This window comes from Herpailurus yagouaroundi, unplaced genomic scaffold (assembly GCF_014898765.1).
Source record: "Herpailurus yagouaroundi ecotype Mexico unplaced genomic scaffold, PumYag 250, whole genome shotgun sequence".
NCBI lineage: Eukaryota > Metazoa > Chordata > Mammalia > Carnivora > Felidae > Herpailurus > Herpailurus yagouaroundi.
In genome coordinates this window covers 18,767,732-18,792,381 of record NW_024412467.1, presented here as the reverse complement: position 1 = coordinate 18,792,381, position 24,650 = coordinate 18,767,732, and the positions used below count along the sequence as shown (strand labels likewise).

Here is a 24,650-nt window from a genome sequence, read left to right as displayed (position 1 = left end):
AACTGAGCCACCCAGGCACCCTACCTCAGTCTTGAATGTAGGGTTTTAGCAGCCATTAGAATTGCTAGGAAAAGATGCCTCTTCTCTTCTGCTTTTAATAGCTTACTTTTCCAGTGAAGAGTTGTCCCTTCCTCATCAATTATTTGGTCTGAGACACGGTTTGCACAAGTAGGCCACAGCACACTTTAAAAATGACATCGTGGGGCGCCTGGATGGCTCAGTCGGTTAAGCGTCCGACTTTGGCTCAGGTCATGATCTCGCAGTCCGTGAGTTTGAGCCCCGTGTCAGGCTCTGTGCTGATAACTCAGAACCTGGAGCCTGTTTCAGATTCTGTGTCTCCCTCTCTCTCTGACCCTCCCCCATTCATGCTCTGTCTCTCTCTGTCTCAAAAATAAATAAACGTTAAAAAAAAAAAAATGACATCGTGTATCTGACATGCTTCCAGTTGTGTGCTCTTTCTCCTTCCCAGCTTCCCACTGCTAGGAACATGAAGTTCACTCGCAGTATCTTCTATGCTGAAGCAGAGAAACTACTAATGAACTTACTGAGGGTCTGCTCTCATCACTCTATGGTCGGACATAACCAGCCATTCTCCTTCACGAGGTGTTCCATGACTCCCCCACCTGGACAGCATCTGGTCCTCCTCTGAACTCCTCATTCAACAAACATGGCCTCTGACAGATGCTAGTCACTGTATCACTTTTTAAGAAATTTCTCTTTTGGGGCGCCTTGGTGGCTCAGTCAGTGAAGCGCCCAACTCTTGATTTCAGCTCAGGTCATGATCTCATGGTTCGTGAGTTTGAGCCCCATGTTGGGCTCTGCCCTGTCAGTGTGGAGCCTGCTTGGGATTCTTTCTCTCCCCCTCTCTCTCTGCCTCTCTCTGTGCTCTCTCTCAAAATAAATAAACTTAAAAAAATTCTCCATTACCCCTTATGAATAGTTATTTATGTTAGAAGTGGACATCAGGGGGTTGCCTGGGTGGCTCAGTCAGTTAAGTGTCCAACTTCGGCTCAGGTCACGATCTCACGGTTTGTAAGTTCGAGCCCTGCGCTGGGCTTTGTGCTGACAGCTCAGGGTCTAGAACCTGCTTCAGATTCTGTGTCTTCCTCTCTCTGCCCTCCCTCCTTTGCTTATGCTCTCTCTCTCTCAAAAATAAACAAACACTAAATTAAAACAAAAAGAAGTGGGCATCATGTTTGATTTAGCTCTCTGTCTCCAGAGTGACTACAACTTTTATTTAGCCTTTTCTGGGAAGTCAATAATAACTTATTAAATTAAAATGTTAATGAATTACAAGAAACTTTTGAGCCCATTGGACTTTTTCTTCTCTCTTAAAGATGAATGGTTATGCTATGAATTTAGTGCAGAATGCCAATTTTTAATAATTTAGAAATATTATAGACTTCTCTAATTAATCACTATTAAAAAACAAATTACATTAATTAATCACCTTTTCATTATAGTAAAATCCAATTGGATTGTAATTCTGTAACTATCTAGATACCAAGATCACATTTTCACTTTTTTTTTTTTTAAGTTTATGTATTTATTTTTGAGAGAGAGAGTGAGTGTGACCAGGGGAGAGGCAGAGAGACAGAGAGAGAGAGAGAGAGAGAGAGAGAGAGAGTCCCAAGCAGGCTCCATGCTGTCAGTGCAAAGCCTGACTCGGGCCTTGAGCTCACAAATTGTGAGATCGTGACCTGAGCGGAAATCAAGAGTTGGACACTTAACCAACTGAGCCACCCAGGCACCTCACATTTTCACTTTCTTATAACATATTTTTCATGTTTTATCTTTATTTTTTTCTAGCTTTATTGAGATATAACTGACATATAATACTGTGTAAGTTTAAGGTGTACAACATATTCGTTTGATACACTTCTATATTGCAAAATGATTATCGCCACCACATTAGCTAACACCTCCCTTAAGTCACATGATTACTACTTCTTTTCTGTGGTGATGCCTTCATCTTTAGATGGCATCTAAAGTAAACTATAAGAACTATTTCCCAAAGTACTCCTAAATCATAGTTGTTATAAACAGCTATTGATATACTGATATAAAAATGATGGTAGTGGGGTGTCTGGCTGACTCAGTCAGAAAAGCATGTAGCCCTTGATCTCAGGACTGTGAGTTCGAGCCCCACGTTGGGTGTAGAGATTACTAAAATAAATAATGTTTAAAAATATAAATGTGCTTCAATCGCTGTGAAAAATAGCCCATGTTTTTTTATTTCTGCATTTTGAAAAAATAAATCTGATTACTTTAAACAGTATCAGGTAGGACAATATGTAAAATTTCAAAACCTGAAAGTACAAACTTCAATTCTATACTCTTGTGGTCAAATAATACTGCCACAGTGCCAGTGTAAGACCATTTTAATGAACAAAGTTTTTGAAGGTTGATAGTTTTTTTAAGTTTGATTCTAAGAATCCTTTATTTATTTAATTACAAAAAATTTTTTAATGTTTATTTATTTTTGAGAGAGACAGACAGAGCATGAGTGGGGGAGGGGCAGAGAGAGAGGGAGACACAGAATCCGAAGAAGGCTCCAGGCTCGGAGCTGTTAGCACAGAGCCCTATGCAGGGCTTGAACTCATGAACGGTGAGATCACGACCTGAGCTGATGTTGGACACTTAACCAACAAAGCCACTCAGGCGCCCCGAAGGTTGATAGTTTCTTAAACTTGTCCATAAAATGGTGCTATGGATAAAAAGGATAGCAAACCAACAAAAGATCTTTCTTACCAAGCAATCAAGCTCTTCATTCAGACTGTGGTACTTATTCCGTTTGGCTCCCAGTAAGATAGGTACATCTCCAACATTCTTGGTTTCATCTGAATCAAAGCCTGTAACCTGAGATTACATACATTTGTGCTCACTTCCAACACTTCCACATTCCTTGGAAAATTTGACAATAAATACTTTATAAGTTTAACAATCAAAGAGATCTTCAATGGCTAGAATCATAGATGTATAGAACATACAGCTGGGAGGATTTCAACACATTTCCCAGAAGAACATAAATATCTGAAATTGTATTTTGTTAAGGACAGTGCACAGTAAATATTACACTCACCTCAGTAACTCGATCTTGAAATGCTTTTTCATTAGTAATCAACTCTCTAAAAGCTGTGATTCTGTCTTTATGTTTCAGTAGCTAAGAAGAAAAGCATTTTACATTTCAGAAAAGAAGACAAAATAAAACTACATTCTATAACATTTATAATAAAATCATCAAATCATGCACCATCTAATCCCTGGTCTCCAAAGATCTACTGTTTTTACAGCTCATGTACAGAAAAGCGATCACACAGCAGATCTGAGACTGCTCTCCTTAGAAAGGCCTGCTAGTCAGATTGCTGCCTCGGGAACTGGAAACTTGGATTGTAGGAGGATTTCCATTGTTCCATAATATGAACAGCTCATTGTGCCTCATCTATCTGTACAAAGATATAGTGTTTACTGAACACCTCTTTCCTTCTGGAAGGTCTGGAATTTTAGTATGTGCTAGTCAGAGGTGCTTATGTGAGCAGCCCCCAATAAAAATCCTGCGTGCTGGGTCTCTAATGAGCTTCCCTGGTAAAAACTTCACATATATTGTCACAGCTCATTGCTGGGAAAATGAAGTGCATTTTGCGTGACTCCACTAAGAAGGAACTCTTGGCAGCTTGAATCTGTTTTCCTCTAGACTTTGCCCTGAGCACCTTTTCCAGGCGCTGACTTTGCTCTGTATCCCCTCACTGTGAAACAGAGCCTCGAGTATGACTCTATGCAGAGTCCCACGGGTCCTACCAATCAATGAACCTGAAGGTGGGCTTGGGAATCTCTGGGAGCTTATGCCAATATTCAGTTGTTTTTACAACCAGGCTATCAGAATTCTTTAGAGGAAAAAAAGAAACTACCAATTTTTCCTAGGTGTAATTTATAATCATTTCTTATTTGTTAATTTGTTCCTTCAGTATAATAACAATAAATCTTAATCTTCAAAATTCAAACTTCTGTAAAAATCAGTGAGGTAAACTATGAAGCACAGAATTATTATTATGAGCAATTTCCAATATAAATAGAGAAAAAACTTGAACGAACCTTCATTTAATTATCACCCAACTTCGACTATTGACGGTTAGCAGTCAATCTTGTATCATTTATATCCCGAACCATGTCTTCCCCACTCCAATCCTCCCCTTCACTAAGTCAAATCACAGACACCACATCATTTCACCTGCCAATATTTCAGTAAATTTACCAAAAGAACACAAACATCTGACATTGTATTTTTGTAACATCCTGCTCCAACCCTCAATGGGGCCTATTTTTTTTTTACATTTATTTATTTATTTATTTTTGAGAGACAGAGAGAGACAGAGCATAAGTGGGGAAGGGGCAGAGAGAGAGGGAGACACACAATCCGAAGCAGGCTGTAGGCTCTGAGCTGTCAGCACAGAGCCCGACGTGGGGTTCGAGCTCACAAACCGTGAGATCATGACCTGAGCCTAAGTCGGACGCTTACCCAACGGAGCCGCCCAGGTGCCCCATCAATGGGGCCTATTTTTGAAGGGTGGCTTAAAAAATGGAGGATGTATCTGTTTCTCTGCATATCTGTTATTCCTTGATCCTTTTCTCTACAGGTTAACTAGAAGACAAAGAGACTCCCCAGAATACCTGCATAAATTTCTACCCACACTAGTTCAGAGAAGTAATTTCCTGATAATATAGGACTGAGTTTGTTACTACAATCCAAGATCCCATACTTGAGTATATTTTTATTCCGTTAGTTGATAAACTTGTCACTTCTGTTTTCTTCTCATATGAAAACTGGCAGAAGTTAACATCCTGGTATTACCTTCCCCATTTCACTTACTCTCTTAATCTGTCCCTCCATCGCTGTACCACTATACCAAGAAAAGAATAATTGAAGAAATTCCAGGAATCTCTTCCCTTATGCTTGTGCCACTTGAAAAATAAAATGACTGATTTTCAATGTATCCACTATTCCAAGTGATAAAGTTTGAAACCACTATCGGGATATCAAAATACACTGTTCTTCAGGAATCTGTAGTGCTGGGACGCCTGAGTGGCCCAGTCGGTTAAGTATCTGACTTCGGCTCAGGTCACAATCGCGTGGTTTGAGTCTGAGCCTCACATAGGGCTCTGTGCTGACAGCTCAGAGCCTGGAACCTGCTTCGGATTCTGTGTCTCTCTCCCTCTCTCTGCCCCTCCCTGGCTTGTGCTCATTCTCTCTCTGTCTCAAAAATAAACATTAAAAAAAAAAAAGAATCAGTAGTGCCATGCAAAAGTGGAAAAAATAATCATACCTTTTTTTGGTAGATGAATAATATTTTGTAATACAAACTTAAGTTATAAAACAAGCCAAATGTTGAACAATGTATCTCCTTAGTTAGGGCCATAGTAAAACTAATCTGGTCCTCCAAAATGATTCTTTTAAAAAAATCAAAATTTGGAGAGTTTCATGTTACCTTTCTCTTTGACTATTATTTTCACCAAAAATGATACAGGTTTTAGAATAAAGAATAAATACAGTACCTTTTTATCTAAATTTTTCTTTTTAAGATGGAAGTGCTTCAGTTTTTGTAGCATTATATCACTGATTTTCTCACAATCTTTGAAATATTCAGCATCAGTAGTAGTAATGTCCTAAAGGGTAATAGTTTGAGAAGCTATATTAAAAAGTTTTCATTAAAGCTAAAAGAAGGACAGAAAACACACACACACACACACACACACACACACACACACACACACACACAATTCCATAATACCTGATCAAACCAAAAGAGATAAAATAATATTGAACTCAATTACTCATCCATAAGACACCTAATAAAGGGTTATAAGAAAGAATTCTTATAGATTCACACTTGTATGTAAGTGGTTATTGGGACAGATTGGTATAATCTCTGGGAAGTTAATACTCACCTATAATAAGGTGAACATCTCCTGTTAGCCTAGCCCGGTCAGTTTACAAATCCAAATTTCAGCCAAATTGCTATATCTAACAGCAGAGTAATCAGACATCCCCAACAATACTGAAGCTCTAGGTGCCTATAATGAAGGTATTTGTATGTATAACCTCAGGGCCAAAACTGTGTGCATGAGTCAGACTGCCTGAGTTTGTATCTGAGTTCTGTCGCTTAACCCTATGTAAGACTTTGGACAAGACACCCTACAGTTCTCTAAGTCCCAGTTTGTTTTTCCATGTTTTGTTTCCATTTTTTTTTAAGCCTGAGAATATAAAGACTGACATAAGGATTGGATGAGATAACCCATGAAAGGCAGGGTCAGTAAATTTAAATGCCTCCAAGGACAGGTTGGAAAGTCAACAAATATTTGTTGAGTGCTGATTAAGGGCTTCATCAGAATTAGATACGGGGCATACAACATACCACGTTTCTGATGTTGAAGCCTTCTACTCTGGTGGGGGTGGGAGACACAGAATAAGCAAACAGATAATATTTGGTGTGGGATGACATCCACCAACAAGAGGGATGAGGACACACTCTTCATGGGGAGGTGTGGTGGAGAAGCAGCCTCCAATGACATGGTGGAAAGCCAAGCCTTACAGTAAGTAAGCAAATGTTTGAAGGAACAAAGTAGGCTGGAAAAGTTTGCAGCTAAGGACAGTCTGTGCCACATTCAGAGTCACATATATAAAAACAAAACGTTAGGTGGATATAGTCTGCATGCTGCCACTTTGTGATCTCTGCATAAAATGCTCAGCTCAGTGTCTAGCATTAAATAAATGCTAGCATTCAACAAACTTTAGCTAAAACACAATAGAAATAAGGGTTGTGTTGGATCAGGAACATCACAGACCATGCCCCCCAATTTGGGCTCTGATGACTACACCCAAGATCAAAGAAATGGACAATAATGAAGAGGAAGAAAGACAGCTAGCTCATTTGAGAAGCTATCAAATGTCATGCTCTGTACTCTCATCTCTCATTAAATGTAGTGCTTGTAACCTCCCAGGGCAGGGGAAAGTATCATTTCCCCTACTTACAATGCAGAAACTGAGGCTGAGAAAGGCAAAGTCACTTGGGCCAAGTCACAGAGCCAGAAAGTGGTGAAGTCAGAATTTAAACTCACCTACACTAATTTCATTCTTCATTCCACTAATGTATACAACTCCCCACTGCTCTCCCCCTGCCCAAAAGCTAAATTTTAGATTGGGCAAACAGCTCCATGATGGGAACACTCACTAATCACTAGGAACCAACTGAACCAGAGAACAAGACTATCACTCTGATAGAGTTTCCATGACATGTAAGAAGTACCGAATAAAAGGTGTTCTCTGGTGCCTTTATCTTGTATCTGATTATATTATTTTACTTGTGGGAATTAGGTGTTAAAGAAAGATAAAAAGAAGCAGGAGGAGGTCTGAATTTTGTCTTCCATTTTTTTCTCCCATGACTTAACTCCCAACGCTTTATATTGCTTCTTTGGTTTAGTCCAACTTCTATATTTCTTCCTTCCCCAATAAAAAATATGAATTTTTTAAATTACCTGACGTGTGAGAAGTCCTATGACCAGAGCCAGAAGACTGTGAAGTTTGGAGACCAGCTGAGAGGTTCTTTGCACATCTGGGGGATTCAGGCTTTCTTCTTCACAAGGTGAGCAATTCAGGAACAAATTAGAATGTATCATCTTTGCATCCTATGGGTACACAATTCAGAGGTGTTACAATAAAGACAGAGAGTCTGGATTGCTCTTTAAGTAGAATTCTGAATTAAATACCACTCTTTAAAACTTTGAGCAGCCCTAACAACGTGGCACTCAAATTTAAATTTGAAGAGATAGTGGGACACCTGAGTGGCTCAGCTGGTTGAGTGTCTGACCCTTAATTTCGGCTCAGGTCATAATCCCAGGGTTGTGCGATCGAGCCCTGTGTCCGGTTAAGAGTCTTTCTTTCCCTCTGTTCCTCTTCCCCACTTGCTCATGCTCTCTTTCTAAAATTAAAAACAAACGAAATTGGAGATGAATGTTAATATTTAAAAAAAAAAATTATGAGCTGTGGTTCTCAAACTTCTGATTCTCAGGACCCCTTTATAGACTCAAAAATTAATAAGAATCCCAAAAGCCTTTTGTTTATATGGGTTATATCTATCAATATTTTTTGTATTAGAAATTATGACTGAGGGGGTGCCTGGGTGGCTCAGTTGATTAAGCGTCCCACTCCAGACTTTGGCTCAGGTTGGTGGGATCGAGCCCCATGTTGGACTCCACACTGACAGTGCAGAGCCTTCTTGGGATTCTTTCCCTCTCCTTTCTCTCTCTGCCTCTCCCCCACTGGTGCGTGTGTATGCACATGCTTTCTCTCAAAATAATAAACTTAAAAAAAAAAGAAATTATGACTAAGAACATTTAAAAATTATGTTTACTGGGTCACCTGGGTGGTTCAGTTGGTTGAGCATCTGACTTTGGCTCAAGTCATGATCTCACAGTTCATGAGTTTGAGCCCCATGTCAGGCTCTAGGCTGACAGCTCAGAGCCCGGAGCCTGCTTTGGATTCTGTGTCTCCCCTCTCTGCCCCTCCCCCACTCTCTGTGTGCATGTTCTCTCTCTCTCTCTCTCTCTCTCTCTCTCTCTCTCTCTCCTTCTCAAAAATAAACATTAAAAAAATAAAATAAAAATTTTTACTAATCTATTCAAATAACAATAAATCCTTTGTGTCAACATAAATAACAATTTTAATATGAAATTACCACATTTTCCAAAGGAAAAAATTAGTGCAAAGAGTGGCATCTTTTACATTTTTGTAAGTATCTATAATGCTGACTTCATAGAAGACAGCATGATTCTTACATCTGCTTCACACATTGAGCAGCCATAAAAGCAATGATCAACAGTTTCTAGAAAATGCCACTGGGAGCACTTGTGAAAAAAATGAGACTGGCAAGGGCATAACATCTTCCTATTACTATGAAAATACTTTTGATCTCATGGACATTCCCAGACCACACTTTTGAGAAAACAGACCTAGAGTTCATGAAAAGCAAAACTAAAAGCAGAGTAAGGATGACTTAGGGATATTAAAGAAATTGATTAGTCAAGATAAAACAAAGAACTTTCCTTTTTTAAAAAAAATATTTATTTGGGGGAGAGCATGAGCAGAGGAGGGGCAGACAATCTCTGGGCTAACAGGCTGACAGCAGTGAGCTCAATGTGGGGCTGGAACTCACAAACTGCAAGATCATGACCTGAGCCAAAGTCAGACCCTTAACCGAATGAGCCACCCAGGCACCACTACTTTTTTTTTTTTTAAAGAAAATTCAAGAAAAAAAATATATACTGTGATAAACCTCTGTACAGTTGTACTAACTTATTCAGAGTTTACCAATTCAAAATTTGTCATGATTTGGTTAGCAGCTAAACTTAAGGTCATCTCTGCTTAGGCTAGTGGTTCTCAAAGTGTGACCCTGGGATCAGCAGCATGGGTGAGACTTGGGATCTTCTTAGAAATGCACATTCTCAGCACCACCCTCCTCCCTGCACACCTACTGAATCAGAAATGCTGAGGTGGGCCCCAGCAATCTGCATTTTCACACCTAATGCTGATGAATGCTAAAGCTTGAGAACCACTAGCATAGAAAATCCTAACTTCTTTCTGGAGAAAAGAGCACAGAGAGAATTTTTTAAGTATAAGACAATATTTTCCTAAGAATCATTAAAAAAATTAGCCTTCTTCTAAAAAAGTTTTTAATGTTTATTTTTGAGAGAGAGAGAGAGAACAGAAGCAGGGGAGGGGCAGAGGGAGACAGAGAATCCAAAGCAGGCTCCAGGCTCCAAGCTGTCAGCACAGAACCTGATGCAGGGCTCAAACCCATGAACTGTGAGATCATGACCTGAGCTGAAGTCACACGCTTAACCAACTGAACCACCCAGGTGCCCCCAGATTAGCCTTCTTTCTAAATAGTCAGAATTAATAAGGCTGTACTATAAATAATATTTTTAAGTTTATTAATTTTGAGAGAGAGAGAATGCACATGGGAGGGGCAGAGAGAGAGAGAATCCCAAGCAGGTTCCATGCTGTCAGTGTAGAGCCCAACTTGGGGCTTTATCTTGCCAACCGTGAGATCCTACCTGAGCCAAAATCAAGAGTTGGATGTTTAACCAACTAAGCCATGCAGGTGCCCCTATACTATAAACATCTCAAGACAAGCCTTCAAAACTGAAATAGATGTGCTCTGGCTTATGAAAATGATCACTTCCAGGACATGCTTCCAGGTTCTTGTCTACCAAGTCATTTGAACTGCATAGAATACAAAATTACAGCCTCTCCAAATGTACTGTTATGAGGCTTTCATGTTATTTTTAACAGATGTTAACTAGATTTACTGTGGTGATCTCTTTGCAACACGTACAAATAACGAATTATGTTGTAAACTGGAAACTGATGTTATGGGTCAATTACACCTCAATCAAAAAGTGTATACTTTCATAAAATTAATATGTGATATAATATAGTTTTGTTTTACTTTGTAAACCAAATACGTAATTGCGTTATTTAGTTTTATCATTGAATAGGCAGAAGTGACATGAAAACATAGAGATCCCCACGTAGAAAACCCTTTCTCAAAGGATACATCAGATGATTGGTCATAGGTACCCAGAAAATTCCCATGTTAATTTTCATCTCTACCAAAATAGTCACAAGATGCCAGAAATAGCCTCTTTAGGTGAGTATCCAAGAAGTAGCTGTCTTTAATGTGAGTACCCAAGAACCGGAGAAGCTTCTCCAAATCTGTGGTACCTTTTCCACTCTCCCTTTTTTTGTCGTTGTTAATAATTCTTTCTGCTGACAAAGTGTTGCTTCTAAATATGCATGAGCAGACTGTTAGAAACTCCTGAAATTCTGCGTTAGAGATTCTGAATTTGTGACAATACCTTTGTGATATCTGCCTCCACTGCCTCCCCAGAGCCCTCCTTTAAATGAGCCGTCTCAAACCGAGGGGCATAATTTTGCTCCTCGCTCCCTGCAATCTGCTGCTGTAGCCTCACATTTTCTTGTTTTACTGAACTGACCTGCTGCTTCAGTTTGGCATTCTTCCCCTTCTCGTTCTCAGGTATGAACTGTAAAGTATTAAATTGAGTGAGCAGTTTCTCCAGTCTTGATTTCAGTTTCTGTCGTTCTTCCAGGTTCTTCTCTTCATGTTTCTGAAATTCCTCCCGTAAAGACAGGAACTCGTGCTCTCGGGTCTTCTTTTCCCTTTTCAACAAGTCCAAAGCAGAAGTGGTGGCCTTTTCCAATTCTCCTTTGAGCTGCTTCAGCCTCTCTACCTCTTCTTCTTTCTTACTTAAGGTTCTGTTCATCTCCATGCACTGACTTACAGTTTTATCTTTCTGTTGCATTTCAGTCATGTGCCTTTCCTGTAGGTGAACATAATTGTCCTTGACCTTCTTAAGCTCGAGCTGTAAGGTTTCCTTTTCATTCCTAGATTCCTGGAGATGTTTTTGGGTGTTAGTCAAAACCTCGTGCAAGTTCTGCAGTGTCTTCTCGGTATCATTCTTCTCTAGGATCACTCTGTATTTGTCTTCAATTAGTTCTTCCATCTTTTCCTTTAGCTTATTTATGTCAACGAACACCTGCTGCTTGGTAGTCTGCCTCTGGAGCTCTTCGACCTTCTTCTCTAAATACTTGTTACTACACTGCAGGTCTTGGATCAGAGTTTGCTGCCTTTTGTTAGTATGTTTTAATTTCCGTAAGACTTCATTTAAAGCCATGTCCTCTTCCAGAGGTTGTAAGCTCTCCAAACTCTGCTCCATGTCAGGTGCCTTGCTGTCCTCCTGAGATGCTCCACTACTCCAAGAAATGACTGCAGGACACCAATATGAGACAGTCCCTGGTCTGTCCATGTCCTCCACTGTGACTTCCTTTTGGTGACTGACTGACATCTCAGGAATATCCCCGAAACTCTGGATTCCTTTCGAAGACACTGAAATCTTATAGTAAATAAAATAAGTGAAAAAGAGTATAAAGATCATACATTTTGAAATCAGAGCTGGCCTTAAGTCCTAGGTCCCTAGTTTGGTTTTCTCAGCTCTAACAATGATAATATCCACTTCCAATAATACCTATTTAACAAACATACTTAGGTATTAACTGCTAAGTATATATATAGCACCGATAGCAGAGCACAAAGAGTAGGTATATGATAGGTATCATATTTACTTTTACAAAAGAAAAACTCAGCTTTGATACTCTGACCACTTTCTATGGTGCGAAATTTTCTGAACACATGTACTTTCTTTGACTTCAAATGAATTAAAACAAATTTATCAATTACCCTACAGTCTGTGAGGCCTCTTCTGAATGAAGACTACCTCTTTCTTTTAATGTTTATTTATTTATTTGGGGTGCCTGGGTGGCTCAGTCGGTTAAATGTCTGGCTTCAGCTCAGGTCATGATCTCACAGTTTGTGAGTTCAAGCCCCACATCGGGCTCTGTGCTGACAGTTCAGAGCCTAGAGCCTGCTGTGGATTCTGTATCTCCCTTTCTCTGTCTGCTCCTTGCCTACTCACACTTTGTCTCTCTCAAAAATAAACATTAAAAAATAAAAAATAAAAAATGCTGTTATTTATTTTTGAGACAGGGAACAGACACATGAGGGAGGGGGAGCAGAGAGGGAAAGAGAAAATCCTAAGCAGGCATGAGGCTCAGTGCAGAGCTCAATGCAGGGCTCGATCCCACAACCGTAAGATCATGACCTGAGCTGAAATCAAGACCTGGGTGCTTAACCGACTAAGCCACCCAGGCTCCCCTGAATGAAAACTACTTTTATTGCCTGCTAAACCATTATCTCATTGCTATGACTCCTGTGAATGTAAGAATGTCAGACGAACATGTTTTGCCATTGACTTTCTGCCCACAACACAGGTTTTAGGGGCTTTTTCAAAGGACAATAAGTTGTAGTAAGAAAATACTGAAATGAATATGACATTAAAAATCCTGTAAAAGATATTTGCAAGGGTGGGCAATATAACTTCCTAGAACTTAGAGATATTAGACCCCTGTATTTTTTTTTTTTAATGTTTATTCATTTTTGAGAGAGAGAGTGTGTGAGCCCGGGAGGGGCAGAGAGAGAGGGAGACAACAGAATTTGAAGCAGGCTCTAGTTCTGAGCTGTCAGCACTGAGCCCTATGCAGGGCTTGAACTCATGAACCTGCCAGATAATGACCTGAGCTGAAGTCGGAAGCTTAACTGACTGAGCCACTCAGGTGTCACTGGACCTCTCTTTTAATGGTTTACTATCATTCTGGGATAAAAACAACTATCCCTACAGAGGCCTACAGGTTCTACTATCTGGTCTTGCTGCCTAAGGCTACCTTTCATCCTCATCTACTACATGCCTCCTTCAATCCAGGCTTCTGTCAGGTACTAGTGGGTGCCATGTTCCCTGAAGCCACAGGGTTTTCCACATGTTACTTCTGCATGGAATGCTCTCCCACCCACAGTTCCTTAACTCCTAATTTATCCTTCAGAGCTCAGCTCAATGACCACTACTTCCGGAAGCCTCCCCCAAACTCGCTGACTAGGACAGTAAGACTCCTGTCATTTTATTCACAGTTCTTACCATCCTTGCAGCTTACAGTTTATATGTAATACTATAGCACGTTATCTACACTTTACATACACTTTATATGTAACCACTCAGAGCCTTATCATAGTTGAAAGTTTACATTTATTTGTGTGATTCTTTAATGTGAGTCTCCTCTACTAAGGTGTTACTTTCATGAGGACAAAAACCACATTCTTTAAAACCATTATATAATCAACACATAGCATAGAGCCTAGCACAGAATAGGTTCCAGAAAGTATTTATTGACTGAAAAAATGACTAAATGCAGTGGAAATAGGAAGGAGCAATCTTGAGAAATGCTAATTAATCAGATTTTTTAAATGCCATTTTCCAGAATCAATACAGGGAAATAAAGTTCTCTTTTAAATAATGCTTCCAAATAAATGAACAAAAAAACTGCTCATACTTGGAAATGAAAAATAGTCATAGCTTTTCTCATCAGACTTAAAATAAAAAGGTATTATTTTTACTATTCTTGGATTATATTTGCCCATACCAAGTCTTAAAACTATTACTTTTAAAAAATTTTCAGAGAGCACATAGAATTTATACTAGTGGCATCTTCAGTGTTCTTAGGATACTACATGTATGCCCAGAATCAATAAGTCAAAAGACAAATTAGTATTTTCACTTTGGTAGAAAAACTAACATTTTATACTTGTTAACTGAAATCCCTCATGATAGAAAAATTTTAAGATTTTCCTGTCAAATAACTTAATACCTCCATCCTTCTTCCTCTTCTCAATCTTTTCCTTACTGTAAACTCTTGAGTTCCAGCCAATTTGATTCACAAATATAAAAGCCAAGGCACCATGTAGATGCTAAGACACATAAAAGGATGAGTAAGACAGAGCCTTGGTTCTCAAAGACATGACCATTCAGTAGGGCTAATCTCCATGTATGGACATGATTTTAATAGAAAAATCTGTTTCTAAATTGATGAAGATCTCAGAAGGTATTTTCCCCAGAGAAGCAATGTCCCTCTTGCTGATTATTAGATTATTTAGTGGTACTTGGAAAAGTCTAAAATTATATACATAGTTTTGGGGTTTTTTTTTGAAAGCACATATTTTAATACTCCACAAGCTATATTGCCCACCCCAAAATTTACCTTCTCTGTTGCATAATTAGCTTTCAGATCAAGCTGGTTAAAGCCGTTCTCTTTGTAAAACGGTTTGTCAACATCACTGGGTACATTTTCCTCATACCAGAAGCTCTGAGGTTGACTAGGTTCGAGGGCAGATTCCGTGGCAGCACTTTTAGCCAGTGACATTTCCATGAATTTCACTGTCTCTCCACTGCCGTGGACTACAGGTGGACTTCTAGAAGGTTGTATGACACATTTATGAGCAAATTGCTCTTCATTTGTAGAAGTGCTAGTTCCCAGTGAATTTTCTTCCTTAAATGAATCTTCCTTTATATTAGTGTCTTTTGCACAATAATACACATGAATTTGCATTTCGGGTTGTATTGTATAAGGTAAGCCTTCTTTCAGATTTTGAAATGTTATCATTTCATTACTAAATGCTTCTGTGTGATGAAATTTGCAAATGGGTTCAAATTGTCTGAAGGAAGAAATGCTGGGGTCAACTAGTTGAGGTAGTACATTCTGTGAGTCATTTCCAATGTTGAAATCTCATTAGAAAGAGAAAGATGGAAATAAGAATTAGCTGTCCATACATTTATATGCTAACAGTTATATTTACATTTATGAAATAAACTGTTGGGAGTCTTTTTAAAATTATATTTATGTCAACATTTTTTTATTGAGTGTATTTCAGCATGGCTTTGTGCTAGCAAACAAAATAAACTACATTTTACATGGAGACCAGAAGTTCTCAAATGACTGCTACCAAAAAAGTTTGTACGTCATTCTGGTCAAGTGCCATTACAACAAATTCCAAGATATCTTCAAAATTCTTTTGTTGTACTGTAATTCTAAAATGTTTTGATTATGTGTCCAAAGAATACAAAAGCACAATGAACAGTATAATAACAAACACACATAAACTTGGTTAATCTCACAGCAATCCCCTGAGCCAGGCACTGTTATTATCCCTGTTTTACAGATAACGAAACTGAGACATAAGAGATGTTAAGTCACTTACTTGCCTAATGTCACAGGTTGGGTAGGCAGTGCACCTGGGATTCTAGAACACTATTTCTAAATGCTGTGTTTGTCAACATGACAAGTTATCCAGACTTAAGACATTTAAAAAAAATTTTTTAACGTTTATTATTGAGAGACAGAGAGAGAGCATGAGTAGGGAAGACAGAGGAGGAGACACAGAATCCGAAGCAGGCTCCAGACTCCGAGCTGTCAGCACAGAGCCCAGTGAAGGGCATGAACTCTCAAACTGCGAGATCATGACCTGAGCTGAAGTCGGATGCTTAACTGACTGAGCCACCCAGGTGCCCCAAGAAATTTTTAAAAATCAGAAGTAGAGATGCCTGGGTGGTTCAGTTGGTTAAACGTCCAGCTCTTAGTTTGGGCTCAGGTCATTATCTTAGGGTTTGAGCCCAAGTTGAGCTCTGGGCTGACATTGTGGAACCTGCTTGGGATTCTCTCTCTCCCTCTCTCTCTCTGCCCCTCCCCCACTCATGCTCAGCATTCCCTCACTCTTTCTCCCCCTCCCTCAAAATAAGTAAACATTTTAAAAATTAAAAAGATAAAAATCAGGAGCAAATAGGCAATAAAATGTTACAAAACTAATTAATGATGCCTCCTTCTATCTAAATTCCCTCCTTTCCCCCTCTTGAGAGATAACTACGAAAGCTGGTAGGTATTTATTCTTTCCACCCATATTTTTCTGCTTTCATTACTCAATTATGTACCTTAAATAATATATATCAACTTCCAAGAATTGGAAAGAAATACCTAACAGTTCCATTTATTAAGTAGTGAAGCTCAACTTCAGTATTTGTCTCAACAACTTAGATGTTTGAAAATTACACACAAACTGAAAGAAAAATATAATGCTTTACTTTATTCTCATACAATTGAACTTACTACTTGGATGCACTACTGGGTATCACATGTCTCAAATCTTGGAATCAGATAGGACAATGACAACCATCACTTTCTATTCTACATTGATTTTTGTACAATACTTGCTTTTTATCACAGCAACCTTCAAAGACACAGCTTTGCAAATAATACTTTATAGAAAGGGTTAAAGTATGGTTTTACACTGAAATAGTAAACTATCTTAAGCTGGTAGTTTGTGGAGTCCAACAGATGTCCAGTGTCACAGCTTCCTAAATATTTCAAAATGTCATGCAGCACCCTGAGTGATATGCAGTACAGTGCTATTTTCCGTGCTTTAAAATTGTATGTAAATAGACTCAAATTACACTTGTAACATATATATTAGACATAAAACGTATATATATATATCCATACAAAAGTCTTTATTTCACTTAAAATTTTGCTTTTCAGACTTAGCCATGTAAATATCTGTGATTTGGTTCATTTTACTGAAGGACTACACTTTAATCCCTTTTTGTTAGATATGTTTCTAATTTTGCTGTTAAAAACAACCTTCAGTAAACATCCTTATACATGTTTCCTTGTACACTAAGAATTTTTGTCTAGGTTCTGGATATACATACCTCAAAGTAGAATCACTGGATTATAGAAAATGTTACCTTCAACTTCACTAGACATTGCAAAATTACCCTCCAAAGTAGCTGTACCAATTTATACTTCCAACAAGAGCACAGAAGTTTATTTGCTCTACTATGTCCCTCCAATGCATATTAAACTGGTATGCATTAAATGGTATTTTGTGGTCATTTGAATAGTCTTGCAGGTTTCCTTTTCTGTGATCTGCCTGTTAGATACTGTTATGGCCTCAATTTAATCTCCCCAAAAATCACATGCTGAAGGCTTAACCCCCAGCATCTTACAGTGTGACTGTATTTGGAGATAGGACCTATAAAGAGGTAATTAAGGTTAAATGAGGTCATAAAAGTGGGGCCCTAATACAATATGACTGGTGTTCTTATAAGGAAGAAAGGACATCTGGGAGGCCTCAGGATAAACCAACTCTTCTGACACCTTGATCTTGGACTTCCAGACTCCAGAACTGTGAGAAAATAAATTTCCGTAGTTGAAGTCACCCGATCTGTGGAGTTTTGTTATGGCAGCTCCAGCAAGCTAATACGTACACTTGGCCTGTTTGTCTATCAAGCTCTAGGGGTCTTTTTCTTATCGGAGTTCTTTATTTTGGATACTAATCTTGTCAATGTATACATTGCATGTGTTTTTAGTCTGTATCTTGTTTTTTTTTTTTTTATTTTGTTGGTTATAATTTGGTCATATAGAAATTATTTTTTATTTTAAGATAGCAAATGTGTGGCTAATGGTTTGTACTTCTCATGTTACTCTCTGGGCCTCATGCTTCTCATCTGGGTAGATACAAACAACCCTTATTCAAAAAGAAAAAAAAAAACCTATTTCATAGGATTGTTTGTGGAGTGTGATCATGCATATAAAGTGTATATTAGCACATGGTTATTATTATTATTGCTGTTATCACAGGACACGTACACACACAAATCTTGTTTCTCTGTGTATTGCCAACAAAGAGATACTCACCACCTAACCGGTCATCTAGTGTGCTATAAATTTCTTCAGCAAGTGTGAGTTTAGACTCATCTTCCCTTTTTACATTCTTTATTTCATTCTGTATTAATAATAAAAAAGGCATTAGTGTTAATACTTTAAACAAACATCAGAAGCTTCTTCTAAATGTGTATGTACATTGCTATGTAACTTTTCTCTTAGTATTTTTTGTTGCATGGGTAGAATGTACTTTCCAGTATCCTTCCCTACTGTATATCTGAGCTCCTTTACTAAAAAGTAAAACCATGCTAAGGGAGTCACGATATTAAATGACGTTAAGCAAGTATCTTGCTATTTTAATATTTTAGTTTTTTTGTAAGTCAAATCGTGGTACTACAAACATGAGTATATAATAATGTATAAATCTCTGATAATCCTTTGGAGTCTGTTAAATCTGGTCTAAAGATCTATTAGGGTAGTTGTCATTCAAGTCTTTTAACAGTGAAGATACAGGGTGGGTTCCAGTAATGAGGTGAAATCTGATTTCCAATAGATAAAAATCTATAAAAATTCATGTAAGACTTATTCTCAAAGTTATCTCAATGTTATCTAAGGGAAAGGTTTTGTTAAGTAATATTTTAAATGTTTGAGGAAAACATTGGTTTCATTATGAACAGTGTACCAGGCATGTAAGACAAATGATGCTCTAAAAAATTTGTATCTCCTACTAAAGTCAACTGGTTACAAGCTTCTATTCAATCATGCTTTTTATAACATTGTTCCACTTATTGAAGGTACCTAAAGAGTATGATAACTGAGTTATATCTTATAAACATTTTTTTAGACTTCTTGCTAATTTAGACCATTCCTGCTAATTAGATTTTAAACATATCAAGAAGAATATCCTTTATTTATTTATTTATTTATTTATTTATTTATTTATTTATTAAATGGTTTTACTTATTTTTGAGACAGAGAGATACAGAGCATGAGTGGGGAAGGGGCAGAGAGAGAGGGAGACACAGAATCCGAAGCAGGCTCCAGGTTCCAAGCTGTCAACACAGAGCCCGACGCAGGGCTTGAACTCACAGACTGTGAGATCGTGACCTGAGCTGAAGTCGGACGCTCAACCGACTGAGCCACCCAGGCGCCCCAAGAAGAATATCCTTTAAAAAAAATAGTACTATTCACATGTATTGATGTTATATTTACATAAACTTCTTGGAACTCCACTACTCGTTGAATTTCAGAGATTACCTCTAACTCTAGCATTCTATGATAATACTGTCTTTAAAATATGCTTGTTGTTCCTTTGGTTTATAAATTCTTTATAAAGAATAAAATACTCCATGAGTTCCAAGACAGAGAACCTCTTACATAATTTAGGAGATTCATTCTTTACAATTTGATATATATAATATGTTAGACTTTGACTAACACTGTAATACTATGATGAAATTTTCTTTTAAAATGAAATATGAAAGGGGCCACCTGGGTGGTTCAGTTGGTTAAGCCTCTAACTTTGGCTTAGGTCATGATCTGGCAGTTTGTGAGTTGGAGCCTGCATCAGTGCTGAGCCTGCTAGGGATTCTCTCTCTCTCTCTCTCTCCCCCTCTTTCTCTCTGCTCCTCCCCCACTTGCATGCACATGCACACACATGCACTCTCAAAGTAAATAAACTTAAAAAAATAAATGAAAATATGATAAAAGTTATCATTATGAAAATAATCTTGAACATTTTAAAAAAGAGAGAAAGTAAAAAACACTCAAAAGCCCACTACCCAGTGAGAAGCAATGTAATCATTTTTCTATGTCACCGAATATACAGTTGACCCCTCAACAACATGGGTTTGAACTTCCCGGGTCCACTTACACAGATTTTCTTATAAATACAGTATAGTACTATAAATGTATTTTATTCTCCTAATGATTTTCTAAATCACATTTCTTTCCAGTATATAATAAAGATAATACACAAAATATGTGTTAATTGACTGTTTGTTATTGGTAAGGCTTCTAGTCGTAGTAGGCAATTAGTTAACTTTTGGGGGAGTCACAAGTCATATGAAGTTTTTCAACTATGAGGGGAGTCAGTACTCCTAAGTGCTGCATTGTTCAGGGGTCAACTGTGTGTCTGTATTATCATATTTAAGGTTTACGTATCTACTGTACATCTGTGCAATCATCTAACTAGGTTCCTATTGGTAAAAATTTGGTTGCTTCTAGTGTTTAAATAATGCCTTTCATGAAAGTTTACTTGTTTATTTATAATCTCTACACCCAGTGTGGTGCTTGAACTTACAACCCAGAGATCAAGAGTCACATGCTCCTCAAACTGAACCAGTCAGGCACCCCTGATGTTTATTTATTATAGGTAATCCTGCACATAGCTCATTTGCATACTTCCTTGAGATAGAATTAAAAATAAAATGCAATTTCCTCTCACTAAATAGCCCTTTATTTTTTTTTAAAGATGTGTTTCTTCAGTTTGTTTTGCTTTTATTTATTTTGAGAGAGAGAGAGAGAGAGAGAGAGAGAGAGACAGAGACAGAGACAGAGACAGAGAGCGCCTGTGCATGCACATGTCTGCAGGGAAGGGGCACAGAGAGAGGGAGAGAGAGAATCCCAAGCAGTCTCTGCAATCCCACAAACCAGGAGATCATGACCTGAGCTGAAATCAAAAGTCAGACGCTTAACCAACTGAGCCACCCAGGCACCCCACTAAATAGCCCTTTAGATAGTTTATGCCAATTTATGGGTTAGCCCACATGAAATTGTCAATATTTGTCCATTTTCAAACTATAAAAAGGCAATTACATATGGCACAAAATAATTCATTCCTATTATTTCCCTACACTCCTGCTAGTAATTGTTAAACATTCATCACAATTTGGGACAGTATAATTTTTTTTTAGTTTATGAGAAAGGACACTTGTAATTGTTATTAAGATAAAGTCATTTACATGCAGGGCTCTGTCAATACCATGATGAATGACATCTAAATCATTTGCATGCTGACATATTAGAACATGCTCAAGACCAGATGTCTGGCCCGTTGGGCTCTTTTCCTGCCTCTGTGACCCAGTTGTTGTGGCCATGTCCCCCTGGCTGCATGCTTAGGACTTTGTGTGGAGGCTAGAAAGGATCAGGTTTAATGCTCTATTTGTAACGTTATACCTTTGGGAAAACTAAACCGTGTATTCCCCTCCTTTGAGCCTCCACTGGAGATTCTTTTACGGTTTTTCGTATTTTTGAGGACATTTTCAGAGGAAGACAACGTGAAAGCCGAATACATCTATACCTCCTAGAACTTACAAGTAATGCACACCTGAGGCAAGTCTGAATTGGTACTGCTGGTGTCCATATAGAAGGGAGAATCTGAGCGAGTTAAGTCTTGACAAAGACTGCTGACATTCCTGGCATCCGCTTCCAAGTTGCTTTCTAATTTTTCATGAGAAGCATCCACTTCAAAATGCACAGGATCTGAAGGTGATGAGCAAACTTTTTGATAATCCTTGTTCCTAACTGGTGAATGATGAAAGTCTTCTTTAAAAAAAAAACATAATTTTAATGTTTATTAGTATATGTGAACAGAGAGCTTTGTCCCCCACGCCTTCTCATATTAGAAAGCAGCAAAGTTCAGTGTCCTAAATTTTAAAATGTCATTGGTCAAGTTATTAGAAAAAAAATTTTTTTAGTCTGAGTATACCATGGTCACTTTGTATAGTGCAAATACTGATTTGGACAAAAACAAGTCGATATGTGTGGCTACTATCCAATAATTCCCTAGAAGACTTGGGACTCAAAGTGAAGGGAACTCTCAGTTACTTAATCAAAAGATATTTACAAAATATTATCAGAGAACTATTAGGTTCCACAAAATACTGTTTTTCTATTTACTTGGTACTTTCTATTATCTCATTATCAAGTCAAATCCAACAATGTAAATCCGTTTCCCCCACTTTCCTATGCCACACCCATTCTCTTAGGCAACTGGGTTTGAAAACTTGGAGATGCCTTTGGTATCCTTCCAGCTCATCATTATGAGCCATCCAATTACCAAGTCCCGTCCATTTCTCTTTTAAAAATGTTTTTCGTAACCCATGCTTTCTTTCTACTACTCGCGCCATCACACAGGCCCATACTCTCATGACTTCCTCAGGTCGGGGATGGTAGTGGACAGGATGTCCAATCACCTGGAGTCCAAGTTCTTCTGCTGGACTTTCTAGGACTCCCATAGCCTGGACCCACATTACCTATCCAATACTCGCCTGCTCTAGTCAGATCATACTCCTTACTATTTCAGTCTGACCTGGCAAATGCTTCTCTCTCCTAAAGCCTTCCTATATACCCATTCATCTATCTAAAAAATTCCTGCAACATGGGAAATCTCTACAATTCAGCACCTATTTGTTTTACCGTTTTAGCTTTTACCACCCTTTCAAGGGTGTTAGTATTTACAGATTATAAATGCCTCCAGAAGAGTCCATTCATGATTTTCCAGTAATCACCGCAGCAAACAGCAATGTTGTTCACAGAGTAAATACTGATCAAATGAATCCTGCAGTCCAAAGATTTTATTTCTATTAAAACTTCTCAATTTACAGTTGCTACCTATTTGCCCGGATTATTTTATTGAATTATCGAATTAATGAACAATTTATTGAGGCTTGATTTGTTTTCCCAAAGCCATGCCATCGTCTGAAATATAAAAAGCCAGTAAGACAAGCAGGCTAGTCGGGCTTAGCGAAAGGCCTAACTTTATGCTCACCTTTTCCACCTTCCGAACACATAAATGCTGCCTAGGCTGTGGTGAAAGGAATCTGAAAAATCTTCGTTTTCCAAACGCAAAAAAACTCAAGGTCCTTATTTCTTCAATTTCTTTGTTGGTGAACCTAGAACTTCCATTTACACTTTTATAAATTTGTTCACATGGCGCAATCTGTCAACTTACTTTAAAGTTAGGTTTACTTTTTCCATCTTTCATCCTGTCCTTACCAGGTCTTTGCCAACATTTTTAAAGTATTTATTCAGATGTTTGGGTAGATATTCCAAGAACATTATAAAGCTGTTTTAAGATGGGCGCTAAAAGGGTCGTCATTTGAAGTTACCACCAACATTCTAGTTTTAAAATTCTCTCAGTTGTATGACAAACATTTTAAAAATCACTCCTCTCATTTTCCCTCAAAACAATGCACCAAACTTTTCAAGTCTAAAAAGTGTGCTCACTTTCAGGGTCCATAGCTTCTTGGATCCGCTGTAAGGATTTAGCGCTTCCACCTTCCGCACAGGGTTTCGCGGGAGAAAGAAAAACGCTTTACGACCTCATCCACTGAAGGCTTTGAAAAACTCGCAGTTGGCACACGGGCGCGCTGGAACGGCCCTGTGTGACGCCCGCCCACCGCCCTAGCCAGTCTCGGCTCGCTACGACGCCAGGCGGGCTCCCACGCCCTGCGCCACGCCCCACGCCCCAGGGGCGCGGCCGGGGGAAGGGCGGGACTTCCGTCAGGATTGAGACTTCCGGTCGGGCGGGAGTTCCGGTCAGGGCGGTCCTAGCTGTCCTGGTTGTAGGTCCTTATCTCTCTTAGCACGTGGCGTTCGCTTTTGGCGTTGGAGCTTCTGAGCAGTTTGATAGGCGGGCATCTGCCCAGAGAGGGTTGGATGGGCTGCGTGTAGCGCTGTCTCTGTGCGGTTTCCGTCCCAGCGCGGGGCGGACGGCCTCCAGGGGCGCCGAGGCTGTGCACGCTTCCGTCATGGACTACCGGCGGCTGCTGATGAGTCGGGTGGTTCCCGGGCAGTTCGACGACGCGGATTCCTCGGACAGGTGGGCGAGCCCCTTTGGGCACACAGACTCCGTGAGGATTCTGCCTGTCTCCGCCGCCGCGGGCAGCCTCGGGCTTTTGAGGGAGACAGGTATTTCATTCGGAGTAGTCTCTCCACAGCCCTTTGCTTCTTTCTCCATGCCAGCCGGGTCTTTTAATCCCACTTTGCGCCAGAGTTCACGAAAGCCACTTGTCAAGGGAGTTCCAGATTGGCTAGCCTCGCTGAGAGGCAGAGTTGGAGACAGTGGTTGGGAAACGTAGATTTTTAGTCTTTAACTGCATTTGGCGTTCAAAAAATATTTGAGCACCTGTCGTGGGCCAGGTTTTGTTCTCGGCGCGGGAGATGGTGGTGAACAAGATTAAGTCCCTGCAGTCTTTGAATTTTACCTTCTATTTGGGAAGGAGGGCAGACAATTAAGTACATAGAGATATTTTATAAACAAACAAAAAAAACCCCACAGATAATATACTCAATGCAAATAATTAAAATCAGTTGGTAGACTAATGACAGTGTCAGGGATGAGTTAAGTCCACATGTGGAACTAACCTCAGGAGGAGCAGAGGGAACAGCAGTTCAGGAAGAGGAGACAACAATGCACAGGCCCAACGTTGGCATCACTCTTGGCTGTGAAAGAAAGGGCTAGAGGCCAGTGTAC

General features: G+C 39.0%; 2 protein-coding genes across 11 annotated transcripts in view; one reads left to right on the top strand and one right to left on the bottom strand.

The window, feature by feature from the left end:
• Positions 1-23,592, bottom strand: part of CAGE1 (cancer antigen 1) — a 55,436-nt gene extending 31,844 nt beyond the window's left edge. For 6 of the 9 annotated variants that reach the window (XM_040460616.1, XM_040460617.1, XM_040460619.1 and 3 more), the window contains exons 1-9: positions 23,402-23,592; positions 21,501-21,718; positions 18,206-18,293; positions 14,717-15,240; positions 10,912-11,967; positions 7,531-7,680; positions 5,551-5,661; positions 3,083-3,163; positions 2,752-2,859 (exon numbers count right to left, since the gene is read on the bottom strand). In XM_040460616.1, coding sequence (XP_040316550.1) covers positions 2,752-2,859; positions 3,083-3,163; positions 5,551-5,661; positions 7,531-7,680; positions 10,912-11,967; positions 14,717-15,240; positions 18,206-18,293; positions 21,501-21,718; positions 23,402-23,414 — 2,349 coding nt within the window. In that variant the 5' untranslated portion in view covers positions 23,415-23,592. Of the gene's footprint in view, positions 1-2,751; positions 2,860-3,082; positions 3,164-5,550; positions 5,662-7,530; positions 7,681-10,911; positions 11,968-14,716; positions 15,241-18,205; positions 18,294-21,487; positions 21,719-23,126; positions 23,342-23,401 lie in introns of those variants that run through there. The other 3 variants (XM_040460618.1, XM_040460625.1, XM_040460622.1) reach the window with 3 other exon arrangements.
• Positions 23,593-23,710: 118 nt separating this feature from the next.
• RIOK1 (RIO kinase 1) overlaps positions 23,711-24,650 on the top strand; it is a 29,941-nt gene continuing 29,001 nt past the window's right edge. The window contains exon 1 of one of the 2 annotated variants that reach the window (XM_040460626.1): positions 23,711-23,996. In XM_040460626.1, the coding sequence (XP_040316560.1) occupies positions 23,926-23,996 (71 nt within the window). In that variant the 5' untranslated portion in view covers positions 23,711-23,925. Of the gene's footprint in view, positions 24,086-24,650 lie in introns of both variants that reach the window. The other variant, XM_040460627.1, reaches the window with a different exon arrangement.